This window comes from Ascaphus truei, chromosome 23 (assembly GCF_040206685.1).
Source record: "Ascaphus truei isolate aAscTru1 chromosome 23, aAscTru1.hap1, whole genome shotgun sequence".
Classification (NCBI taxonomy): Eukaryota; Metazoa; Chordata; class Amphibia; order Anura; family Ascaphidae; genus Ascaphus; species Ascaphus truei.
The window spans coordinates 4,080,606-4,094,382 of NC_134505.1; the positions used below are offsets into that span (position 1 = coordinate 4,080,606).

General features: G+C 50.1%; 1 protein-coding gene across 1 annotated transcript; it reads right to left on the reverse strand.

Annotated features, from left to right (window-relative positions):
- Positions 1-666: 666 nt before the first annotated feature.
- On the reverse strand, positions 667-12,393 carry FKBP10 (FKBP prolyl isomerase 10). The gene is made up of 10 exons (XM_075580304.1): positions 11,756-12,393; positions 7,875-8,020; positions 6,572-6,761; positions 5,450-5,595; positions 4,963-5,152; positions 4,026-4,171; positions 3,632-3,821; positions 2,870-3,012; positions 2,530-2,693; positions 667-1,773 (listed from the first exon to the last, which is right to left on the reverse strand). Exons 1-10 carry the CDS (start codon positions 11,947-11,949, stop codon positions 1,588-1,590), a joined length of 1,695 nt encoding a protein of 564 aa, XP_075436419.1. The 5' UTR covers positions 11,950-12,393; the 3' UTR covers positions 667-1,587.
- Positions 12,394-13,777: the final 1,384 nt, after the last annotated feature.

Sequence of the window (13,777 nt, forward strand, 5' to 3'; positions counted from 1 at the left end):
TGTAAAAGTAGTATATGTATATATTAGGAGGGGTGAGAGGTACGTGTCCCTGATGCCTATGTATTAGGAGGGGGTGAGAGGTACGTGTCCCTGATGTCTCTGTATTAGGAGAGGGTGAGAGGTACGTGTCCCTGTGTATTAGGAGGGGGTGAGAGGTGCGTGTTCCTGATGTCTCTGTATTAGGAGAGGGTGAGAGGTACGTGTTCCTGATGTCTGTGTATTAGGAGGGGTGAGAGGTACGTGTCCCTGATGTCTCTGTATTAGGAGAGGGTGAGAGGTACGTGTCCCTGATGTCTGTGTATTAGGAGGGGGTGAGAGGGATGTGTCCCTGATGTCTCTGTATTAGGAGAGGGATGTGTCCCTGATGTCTCTGTATTAGGAGAGGGTGAGAGGTAAGTGTCCCTGATGCCTGTGTATTAGGAGGGGGTGAGAGGTACTTGTCCCTGATGCCTGTGTATTAGGAGGGGGTGAGAGGTGCGTGTCCCTGATGTCTCTGTATTAGGAGGGGGTGAGAGGTACGTGTCCCTGTTATCTGTGTATTAGGAGGGGGTGAGAGGTACGTGTCCCTGATATCTGTGTATTAGGAGGGGGGGGGGGAGAGGGACGTCCCCCCCTGAGGTGATGAGAATAAGTTGGAGGGTAGCAGATAAAGTATTTAACATCAACTTTTGTGTTTGTTTTTTTTATTAAACTTCTTTTCACGTTATTTAGAAAAAAAAAGAAAAACAAAAAACACACATTTACATCCTCTTGTCCAACGAACGTATTTTTTGGCTTCATTAACAAACGAAAAAAAAAAAAAACACGTTTAAATAAATGGATTTCCGTCGCCGCCGGCGTCATTTCCGAGAGAGGCGTAGATGGCGGCGTGGTGCCAGCCTGGGAGTGGCGCCAGCCTGGGATTGCCAAGGCAGGACCGACCGTGAACGGGTTAGTCCGCCGGCAAAGATATGGGTTCTGGCCGTCAACAGAGTTTTGCCGGGGAAGGGGAGGGGTTCTCGACTCCAGTCCTCAAGGTTGTCTGGATATCCCTGCTTCAGCACAAGCTGGTTCAGCCAACAACTGAGCCACCTGAAGCAGGGATATCTTTTAACCTGACCAGTTGGAGTGGGGGGTTGGGGGGGTATTGAGGACAGGAGGAGTTGAGAATCCTTGGGGTTAACGGACTACTCTAGAACCCCACAAGGGGGGTTTAAAAATCGGCCCAGCTGCCAACTTCTTGCAGAGAACAGCAACTGCTCCGTGTAGCAGTAAAGTGCCACTGAATTCACAAAAATACTACGTGGGTACAAGTCAGTTATCGCTGGCAGAGAGGTGGGGGGGGGGGAGGGGGTTAACGCCCGAAAATTGGCTGCCAGGCCAACCTAGTCGCCGGCAGGGGGTTGAGAACCCGCTAAAAATGTACAGCCAATCAAAGCCGCTCCTTCTGCGAGAAGATGGCCCGTGCGCGTGGGAAGCCGCGTGGAAAATAAATCTGGAGCGTTTCGGCTTGGTTGGAGAGAGTCAACGTTGGGCCTAGCTGGCTCCTTATCTCCTCAGCTGCCCCTCTGTTACCCCCCAGCTCGTTCAACAAAAAAATAAGCCAACCTACAGCTCCTCGTGGACCAGCTCCGTCTCCTCCTCGGTCTTCAGCTTGAGCTCCTCGGCGGTCATCTTCCCGTCCTTGTTGCGGTCTTGGTTGACGAACATGTCGGTGATGGATTGTTCCGGGTCCACTCCCGGGAGGAATCGGCCTTTTCCCTCAGAGACCTGGGACTTCAGGAAGGTGGAAAACTGAAAGAGAGAATGGGGGAGGGGAATAAATTAGGTAAGTGAGGACCAGAAGGACAAACTCACTGGAAGAGTGCCTCTTTAGTGGTCAACTTTGTCTAGTGGACCGTTGGAAGCGTGACACTGCGGTGGTTTAATGGATCACTTCCTGGATTGGGAGAGAGACAATGGTTCTTGTCGGTCACTGCAAGTGTCTGTCTTGGTGTCCTCTCTCCGACACCTTGCGGTGGGAAAGGACTCCAGCTAGGACATGTGACAATGGTCTTTTCCACCACTGTCACGAAGTGTGTCCCTCGCACTCCACAGTGACATCTGTTTCGCCATGTCCTACCAAGGTTATGGATATACCAAGCTGGAGGAGGACCATGTGTAACAGGACAAATGACGGCTGTAGATGGACTTGACGGTAATGGAAGGGGGTTATGGCCTATAAATGGGACAAAGGTAATGATCACCCGACATTGGGAGGATGGTATTTGATGGCAATAGGTTAATTTCCTTATTTTGCTTGTTTGTCACTCGGCAGTGGAAGGGACAACCTTCATAGGACATGACACTTCCATCTCTGTCACTGTGTCCTATCAAAACCTTACGTCTCAGAGCTGGACCAGGTACCAGAGATGGACTTGCCATGTGACACGAGCCACCCATGGTTCCTGAGGGTGTCCCTCCCCGATGCATCGGTCACTGTCATCCTGGTGGAAAGACGGTCTCTAGTGATTAAATAGGGACCGGACATGATTCGGGACGCCCCCTCACCTCCTCCATCGGGACTTCTCCATCCTTGTTGAGGTCCATGGCTTCAAAGAGGTTCTCGGGTGTGTCCCCCACCCAAATAAACAGGTACCCTTCTGGGACCCCCTCCTCCAGGTGGACAAGCTCCAACTCAAACCTCAGCACGGCGCTGGCGGGAACGCCACGAGCTGCAAGGACCACACGACAGACTCAGCACACAGAAGCTCAACAGTTTGACCATTTTTCCTGTCTCGATGGCTTCCCCCCCCCCTCCCCCCAAGCTTCTCCCAGTAAACGTTTCCATTCAGTAACTATCCTGCATTTATGAACAGCTAAGTGGACTTTGCGCTGCCAGCCCGCTCACCTCCGCTCTCCCCGTGGCCCAGGTGAGGTGGCACGATGACCGTCCGCCTCTCGCCCACGCACATGCCGCTCAGCCCGGAGTCCAGCCCCTCGATCACTTTGTTGGTTCCCAGGGTGACTTGCTGCGCGGTCTCGTAATCGTGTCTGGGACCGAAGGAGGTGGGAGGGTTAGTTTGTGTTAGTCTGCTGTGGTACACACACACACACACACACACACACACACACACACTCTAACAGGGTATCCAACACACCAATAATACAGTGTATCCATTAACACACACACTAACAGGGTATCCAACACACCAATAAACAGTGTATCCATTAACACACACACACACACACCTCAATAAGTGTATCCAACACACACCTCGAGTATCCAACACACGCCTGAATAATACAGTGTATCCAACACACCAATAATACAGTGTATCCATTAACACACGCCTGAATAATAGTGTATCCAACACACACACACACCTCAATAATATAGTGTACCCAACCCCACACACACCCCTCAATAAGTGTATCCAACACACATACCAATAATAGTGTATCCAACACACCAATAATACAGTGTATCCAACACACACACCTCAAGAGTTTCCAACACACACCTGAATAATACAGTGTATCCATCCACACACACACTTCAATAATACAGTGTATCCATACACACACACACACACACACACACACAATACAGTATCCAACCACACACACACAATACAGTGTACCCACACACACAGGGCAGGTAGGTACTCACGAGGAGAAGAGCAGGGTCCCGTCCAGCGTCGAGCAGTTGTAATGATACCGGACGAAGTTTCCGGTGTTGGCCGTGACGTTGCACGGATCCGGTTTGTGAGTCACCTCAATCTCCACCGAGTCCTTGGGGTTGTGGAAATCAATGATGTGGACGTCAAAAATCAAGACGGCCGATCCCGGGATACTGTTACCTGGTAAGAAGGGGGTTAGGAGTAAAAACTCTGGCCTCCGAAGTGGGTTGGGGGGTGGTAAGAGAAAGGAGAGGAACCTCACAGGGTCGCCGACAAGGGGGGCCTCGGTGGAGCATGTATATACATACACACACACGTTTACATATGTAAGTGTGCATGTACACTACACACACTGAGACACAGACACGTTATGTGCGCTCGTACCTGCGCCGTTCTCCCCGTAGCCCAGGTGTGGGGGTATGACGATGCGTCTCTTCTCCCCCACGCAGACCCCCTGCAGACCGGCATCCATCCCCGGGATAATGTACCCCATACCGATGTACGTGTTGTAGGTGTTGTTCCTCGAGTAGCTGCAGAGAGAGAGAGAGGCGCATACCGCTCACTTTTATGGAGACGGGTCACCGCTCTGTCTGCCCGCCCCCCCCAAGTAACAGGACAGACCCTCTGAGACCGCCACCCTCCCCCCCAAAAAAACACACGTCTTTTGCTAGAAGATTAGTTCAGGTTTATTCCCTTGTCCCGACCTCTGACCCAGGATAAAAGGGGTTCCTTCGGTTCTACTTTGGGGGTTTTCCCCGTTTCGTTTCCAGAAGATTATTATACCCAGGTTTTATTGCGAGAATGTATCAGAATGTCGTTTATGTTTAGCCAATCACATAATTTCTTGATAGACAGAGATATATAGGTATAGCTATAGGAGCTGTCGATCTCTATATATAATGTGTGGTGGGAGTCGGCACTCCCAAAATAATAAATGAAGAATTGTAAAAAAAAAAAAAAGTGCAGTTAACCCAAACGGACGCCTCAATACATATAGACACACAGCAGTAGGGAGCGAGCACTCAAACTCCAGGAAGAAAGGATCGAACTCGATTTGGAGTGCGGGATCCCTACTCCTGTGCGTACGTAATAATATCTTGTATTTGGGAAAGTTTGAGGGAGGAAACAAATAAATATAAAAAAAAATAATTAAAAATGGGGACTTAAAAACACCACAATACCCAAGAAGATTAAAGAAACTGGGAGAGGGGAGGGGATACTGTAATTAATTAGCATAATTTGCTTGTGTAAAGAGCTTTAATTGCAGAGCTACGGACGCTGCCGGCAAACTGGGCGTGGCGTAGGGAGGTGGAACCGGTACCTGGAATCAAACGGCGCCCCATCCATGAGTGTCCCGTTGTAGTGGTACCGCACGTAATCCCCCGTCACGGCCTTGCGTTGGCAGGTCTGGGGGATGACCTGGTTCTGAAGGGTTATCCCGTCCTTGGGGTTGTGAAGATCCACCAGGAGAACGTCAAACACCAGAGAGGCTTGTGGGGGGATGACGGTGCCTGGGAAGGGAAGAGAGCGAGACGGGAAGTGGTCAGAGTAGACCTTAAAAAAAACAAAAAACGGCGAGTCTGTCCAATGGGGTCCCTGGGTAACAAATGGGACTTGGTCATCACTCTTCATCTTCCCAAACTCCTACCGTCTCACTCCATCCCTCAATAAATCTCTCACCTCCCCCCTACTACCTCTTTCCCTCTGTTTTCAGTGTCTCCTCTTCCAGACCACGGGACCTCACCTCCCACCTTCTTGGCCGGTGGAGCAGGCCGGTTGGTGGAGTGGAGACGAGCCCGGAGACTTACCATATCCCTTCTCTCCGTAGGCCAAGAATGGAGGGACGATGATTTTCCTTTTCTCGCCGGGGCACATTCCCAGGAGACCCTGGTCCATGCCTTTAATCAACCAGCCCGACCCCACGTATGTGTCATACGTGCTGGAGCGACTGTAGCTACAGGAGGTAGAAGGGACACATCAAGACCATGGAATAACTCGATTGGTCGGTGTTTTATTCGGTTGACAACGCGGTTTGTGGGACTAACTGGTGAGTGTAAGAGGGTAATCCCACTGAGGTTTGTGGGGGTAACTGGCGGGTGTAAGAGGGTAATCCCACTGAGGTTTGTGGGGGTAACTGGCGAGTGTAAGAGGGTAATCCCACTGAGGTTTGTGGGGGTAACTGGTCAGTGTAAGAGGGTAATCCCACTGAGGTTTGTGGGGGTAACTGGTGTGTGTAAGAGGGTAATCCCACTGAGGTTTGTGGGGGTAACTGGTGTGTGTAAGAGGGTAATCCCACTGAGGTTTGTGGGGGTAACTGGCGAGTGTAAGAGGGTAATCCCACTGAGGTTTGTGGGGGTAACTGGCGGGTGTAAGAGGGTAATCCCACTGAGGTTTGTGGGGGTAACTGGCGAGTGTAAGAGGGTAATCCCACTGAGGTTTGTGGGGGTAACTGGTCAGTGTAAGAGGGTAATCCCACTGAGGTTTGTGGGGGTAACTGGTGTGTGTAAGAGGGTAATCCCACTGAGGTTTGTGGGGGTAACTGGCGGGTGTAAGAGGGTAATCCCACTGAGGTTTGTGGGGGTAACTGGCGAGTGTAAGAGGGTAATCCCACTGAGGTTTGTGGGGGTAACTGGTGAGTGTAAGAGGGTAATCCCACTGAGGTTTAGGGGGTAACTGGTGTGTAACTGAGTCTGAAATGGAGTAGTGACTAGTGTGTGACCATATTAAAGTCCCTTAAAGCAGACGGTGTATGTATAGGGGTATGGTTATTGAAATCTGTGGGGGCCTAATAGGGACTGGGAAAGGGTGGTCCCATCAAACTCTACGGGGGGGGTGGAAAAGGGTGGTCACGTTGGTTTAAGAAGGTGACCCTGGCATTTATGCAAGCGACCCCCTCCCACCCCCTCGAGTCAAGATAAATTGGTACTTACCTGGAGTCAAAATGCGTCCCGTCCAGTAGCGTCCCATTGTAGTGGTATCTCACGAAGTCAGAGTCCTGCACGGTGCGGTTACACGCTTGGGATTTTTCGACCGTCATGATCTGCACCTCGTCCTTCTTGTTCCAGATGTCCACCAGGATCATGTCAAAGTATAGGGTGGCATCGGCGGGGACCATTCCAGCTGGAGATGGGGGGGGGGGGGGGAGAAGAGGTAGAGGGGTGAGGGAGGTCTACAGCCAGACCAAAAAAAGATCCATAGGAGGTCCTTTCATCAGTCACTGGATGGATCCCAGCTATTGGCAATGTTCGTAGAGGCAGGAGAAGGGGTGGGTGAGGTGCAGAGGCAGGAGAAGGGGGGGGGGAGGTGCAGAGGCAGGAGGAAGGGAAGGGAGGTGCAGAGGCAGGAGGAAGGGGGGGAGGTGCAGATGCAGGAGGAAGGGAGGGGAGGTGCAGAGGCAGGGAGGGGAGGTGCAGAGGCAGGAGGAAGGGAAGGGAGGTGCAGAGGCAGGAGGAAGGGAAGGGAGGTGCAGAGGCAGGAGGAAGGGAAGGGAGGTGCAGAGGCAGGAGGAAGGGAAGGGAGGTGCAGAGGCAGGAGGAAGGGAAGGGAGGTGCAGAGGCAGGAAGAAGGGAGGTGCAGAGGCAGGAGGAAGAGGGGCGGTGCAGAGGCAGGAGGAAGGGAGGGGCGGTGCAGAGGCAGGAGAACGGGGGGGGCGGTGCAGAGGCAGGAGAACGGGGGGGGGGAGGTGCAGATGCAGGAGAACGGGGGGGGTGCAGATGCAGGAGAACGGGGGGAGGTGCAGACAGGAGAACGGGGGGAGGTGCAGAGGCAGGAGAAATGGGGGAGGTGTAGAGGCAGGAGAACTGGGGGAGGTGCAGAGGCAGGAGAACTGGGGGAGGTGCAGAGGCAGGAGAACTGGGGGAGGTGCAGAGGCAGGAGAACTGGGGGAGGTGCAGAGGCAGGAGAACTGGGGGAGGTGCAGAGGCAGGAGAACTGGGGGAGGTGCAGAGGCAGGAGAACTGGGGGAGGTGCAGAGGCAGGAGAACTGGGGGAGGTGCAGAGGCAGGAGAACTGGGGGAGGTGCAGAGGCAGGAGAACTGGGGGAGGTGCAGAGGCAGGAGAACTGGGGGCGGTGCAGTGTCAGCGCTGGAATAGCAGAGGGTGCTACAGAGCAGGATGAAGAACCTCTGATAGAGCAGTGTTTGAGGGGACCCCACTAGCATAGTTGAGGATGGAGGTGCAGTGACCGTACGTAGAGTGACGGGCCATCGCTGGAACAACAGAGGGTCGACTTACGCACTCCAATGCTCCCGTACCCCAGGTGAGGGGGCACGATCAGTTTTCTCCGCTCGTTCACACACATGCCCAGGAGGCCCCTGTCCAGCCCAGTGATCAGCCGCCCGATGCCCACGAATCCGGCCACTGCCAGCCCCCGGTCATAGCTGTGGGAGAGAGAGAGAGACAGTCGGTGACTGCGGCGTATTTCGTAGCGGCAAAAAGGGGGTGAACCCTAGGTCACCATCATCATTCTCATATAGGAGCGCTGACCCCCAAGAGCTGACCATCTAGTACCCCAAAAAAATCCAACTTCAGAAGGTCACTGCCTTCCTTGGCCAAAGAGCTTGCAATCTGCACTGCGGGAGGGGGGGGGAAGCCATTGAGAGCTTGGTGTGGGCCGCGGCAGGACAGTTTGTACGGTCATTGGATGGCTAGGTCTCCGGCCTCACCGCGGAGACCATCGACGGGCTGAGCACGCAGTGGAGATGTTAGGGGACGGCCGCGCAGGCGCCGACGCGCGCGCAGCCACTCCCTGCTCTGGCATCCCCAGCCAGGCCGCCTCACTCCGCTGTGTATCTTCAGACGGACACACAGATGCCGGAAGGATTTAACCCCTGGGTTACCAGCCTCGGTTTAACCCAAATGTGTTTGCCCGCAACACCCGCGTCGTTCGTGCGCTTAAACCGCGTCATTCTGCTGCTCGGGGAGGGGGGTGGGGTTAGCTGTACAATGCAGCAGGGGACAAACAATCAAGACTCCATGTTTAAAATGGACAGGAAGCTAAAGGGTACAGACCAAGCAGGTCACTACCCAGAATCCTTCTCTGCAGCAGAACCGTGGTGTGACGGGGGTTAATGAATCAGGTTTGGGGAGGGGGGGGATGACGGGACACTAATGGCTATGCTATATTTGCAGGCAGTGAGATGCCTACTTGAATAGATATAGATACAGACATTTATTGCCTGGTAATTATTATTATTATTATTATTATTATTAATAAATAGTAAATAATAATATTAAAAACAATGATAAAAATACAGGTAATAAATAAAAAGATTATATATATCTCATCACCTAATACTGAGCCCAGCACATGTATTATTGGTCAGACACAGCATAGGGGTGTGTCGGGGGATGGGACGTACCCTTCCCCTTAGCACAGGCTCCTTATTCACATAGCAGGATATCCCAGTCCTGGCCTCAGGGGAGCTGGGCTGAGCCTGACACGTCCACACACAGAGCAGGGCCTGGGCCCAGCCTGCCTACTGCAGGGAGACCCCCCCTCACTCCATGCAAACACAGGGGGGGGGGATCACACACAGGGGAAGTGGGGGGATCACACACAGGGGGGGGATCACACACAGGGGGGAGGTGGGGGGCAGCAACTCACTCACACAGCCAGTATAGGATGAGCTGGTTACAGATACAATGTAACACACACACACACACACACACACACACACACAGGGGACACATTCACAGCCAGTATAGGCTGAACTGGTTACAGATACAATGTAACACACACACACACACACACACACACAGTATAGGCTGAACTGCTTACAGATACAATGTAACACACACACACACAGGGAACACACTCACACAGCCAGTATAGGCTGAACTGGTTACAGATACAATGTAACACACACACAGTATAGGCTGAACTGGTTACAGATACAAAGTAACACACACACACACAGTATAGGCTGAGCTGGTTACAGATACAAAGTAACACACACACACACAGTATAGGCTGAGCTGGTTACAGATACAAAGTAACACACACACACACACACACACAGGAGACACACTCACACAGCCAGTATAGGCTGAACTGGTTACAGATACAATGTAACACACACACACACACAGTATAGGCTGAGCTGGTTACAGATACAAAGTAACACACACACACACACACACACAGGAGACACACTCACACAGCCAGTATAGGCTGAACTGGTTACAGATACAATGTAACACACACACACACACACACAGTATAGACTGAGCTGGTTACAGATACAAAGTAACACACACACACACACAGTATAGGTTGAGCTGGTTACAGATACAAAGTAACACAAACACACACACAGTATAGGCTGAGCTGGTTACAGATACAAAGTAACACACACACACACACACACACAGTATAGGCGCAGCTGGTTACAGATACAAAGTAACACACACACACACACACACACACACACAACTTGAAAAGAAAAGAAAAAAGCTCATCAATACATCATCATTTTGCAAAGACAAATGTTTGCGATAGTTATATTGAACTATTAGCGCAATATGGCAGATATTAAATCATATCCAATAAAGAAATCTATTAGTAATACATTTAGCCATTACGATTGGATAGTTACATGAGAGAAATCTTAAATTAAATGTAAATCTAATAGCCACACACACACAGCATTTATTAAACCTTTCATATATAACCTAAGATAGATATATATATATATATAATATGTTTATAAGAAGTGGCAGAAAGGCCTGACTAAGCAGATCTCCTAATATACAAGGCCCCGCTGCTCTGATTATAGGCTGGTTAGCTGCAGATATGCAAAGTTTAATAACTGATACGGTGTTCCCCCCCAAAAAAGGCCAACCTGACCCCAGATAATTATCAGTTATATTTCCTAATGAACTTGCAGATAAACCACTGCAGAATTAAGGCGATAAGGAAGTAGCACATGAAAAATGCAACATATACAATATATATATATATATATATATATATATATATATATATATATATATATATATATATATATATATATATATATATATATATATATATATATATATACATATACATATATACATACACATACATACACACACACACACACATATTATTTTTAAGAAATGGAGATATGATAGATCTATACATAATGCAATTCCTTGTTTCTGTTAATGTATATATATTTTTTAAAAACATGTATATATATACTATATTTGCACGCGCGTAACTTGGCCAACTGCTCCAAATTTAAACAGAAAATAAATGAGTATAACCCAGAATCGGACCCGGAGCTGCTAACTGAGATGATGTTGAGAGATTTTCGTCTTTTAAATCAATCAATGGAATTTGCACCCCTTGCATTCTTAAGATGCAATTCTGTGTGCCAAACGCCAGCCCTGTTTCCTGCGCCAGCCCTGTTTCCTGCTCTGCGCAGGGAGTCTGACCTTTCTGGTTACCGAGAGAGGGTAGCATGTACAGTAGGTCTTGGGATTTCAGGGATAGACAAAAATGGCTGCCACAGCATACACGGGGAAATGATTAAACCTTTTGCTGCAGAATGTTTTTGAGGTCATAATACACACAAATATACGCACAAATATACACATCACACTTTTACACGCAAAATATTTTGCTTTGCTCAACTTTTTGCTACAGTCTCCTAATAAAAACACAACCTAAATATTAAGTTAATCAGATCCTACACCCCCCTGTGCATTAAGAGGGGGGGGGGGGGGAGAAAAACGTAGTGGGACTGGGTCAGATTTAAAACTATATTACAACTAATAAGCGATTCATCTCTGCCCCCCCCCCCGAATAAAGCAGAACCCCTACTGCGCCACCCCAAAAAAATATTATTATTAATGCTACTAGGTGTTTACTAATAACAAAGTAACGATACTCCACATACTCCCCTGTCACCCCACTAGGACGCCTGCTTTTAAGGAGGTTTAGATTGTAAGCTCTTGAGGGCACAGACCTCTTCCCTATGGGCTCAGTTGGTCGTCCAATGCTACGTACCCACTTTTTTCCGCTACCAATGATACCGCGCTATGGACTAGGTTAGCGCCATACAAACAAAAAGATGCTATTATTATTATTATTATTATTATTATTATTATTAATACCCAAGCAATACCTGGAGTCAAACTTCTCGCCGTCCTTCAGCGTGCCGTTGTAATGGTACCTCACGAAGTCGCCCATCTGCACCTCTCGGGGACACCCTTTGGGGACGTCATACCGGTCGATGACCACGTCTTCGAGGGGGCCCGAGTCGCAGGACACGCACAGTATGAGGAATTGCAGCCACACCACCAGGCAGTTGGAGAGCATAGCCGCAGAGTCGGGGTGGCTGGGGTAGGTGGGTGGCTGGGGTAGGTGGACGGACGGGTGGCTGGGGTGGATGGGGTAGGTGGATGGATGGGGTATTTGGGTGGGTAGGTGGGTAGGTGGATGGATGGGATGGCTGGGGTGGATGGGATGGCTGGGGTGGATGGGATGGGTAGGTGGATGGATGGGTAGGTGGATAGATGGGTAGGTGGATGGATGGGGTGGCTGGGGTGGATGGGATGGGTAGGTGGATGGATGGATGGGTAGGTGGATGGATGGGTGGGTAGGTGGATGGATGGGTAGGTGGATGGATTGGGTAGATGGCTAGCTGATGCTTCAGTCCCACTGGGGGTGTTCTCTGCTATGGCTCTCTGCTCTGTTTCCTTCATTGAGTGCCAAGCCTCTGGTTTATAAAGGAATTTCTGTTAACGTGGATAGTGGGGCTTCAGGGCAGACTTTTAGCTGTCTGCAGATATTTAGGGGGAGGAGGAACTTGTGCACAGACCACTAAACCCCCCCCTATACCACCCCTCCCCCTTTTATTAAACGCCACTTTTTAATATAATGACGATGGAGCCGTGCTGCCCGGGGTACAGTGGCACGCCGGGGGACCTAGTCCTGCGCACGTTGGCACGACACAAAATAAAGGATTATTTTAAGGAGACTAAAAAGAGGGGGGGCGGGGGAGGGGTGCGGGACCTTCCCAAATATGGGAATGGGGGGGGGGGGGGAAACTCCGGGCTGCAGGGTCCTAGTAAAACCTTTCGGGGATTACGGTGGCTTATTTCAATCGTCCCAGTTCCAACGGCACCAGTACCGCTGCTTTTTATTGTTGTTGTTATTATTATTATTAATAATGATTATTTATTAGTGACGGTATTAAAGGAACCGCGGCAGGTTTATGTAGGGCAGGGGGGACGTTTGGGATCCTCCAGCCTAACAGGTTAATTAGCCGTCGTAGTCCCTCTTCTGCAAGTCTCCCAGCGTGCCACTTAGATTGCAAGCTCTGCGGGGCAGGTCTGCGCTGGGGAAGCTTTCGTCTTCGCGTCTCGGCGATGGTAATAAAGCGGCCGTCGAGTCTAGCAATGAATTAAATAGATTGTAAGCTCTGTGGGTTACTTAGAGCAGGGGGGGCTCAACTTCAGTCCTCGAGCCCCTCCCCCCACAACAGGTCAGGTTTTCAGGATATCACTGCTTCAGCACCGGTGGCTCAATCAGACCCTGCTTCAGCACAGGTGGCTCAATCAGAGGCTCAGCGAGGAACGGATTGAGCCACCTGTGCAGAAGCAGGGACGGATTGAGCCACCTGTGCTGAAGCAGGGACGGATTAAGCCACCTGTGCTGAAGCAGGGACGGATTGAGCCACCTGTGCTGAAGCAGGGATGGATTAAGCCACCTGTGCTGAAGCAGGGACGGATTGAGCCACCTGTGCTGAAGCAGGGATATCCTGATACCCTGACCTGAAGTGAATTACCTCTTTTTTTTTGTACCTGGGGAGAAATGGGTGTGGTTTTAATAGCCACAGGCCCTGTTGCTAGTTCAAGCCTGTCCCCTCGTTATCTAATGCCATTAAGAGATGTATACACACAGACATGTATACTCAGATATATACACACAGAGATGTATACGCTCAGATATATATATATACACACAGACATGTATACTCAGATATATACACACAGAGATGTATACGCTCAGATATATATACACACAGACATGTATACTCAGATATATACACACAGAGATGTATACGCTCAGATATATATACACACAGACATGTATACTCAGATATATACACACAGAGATGTATACGCTCAGATATATATACACA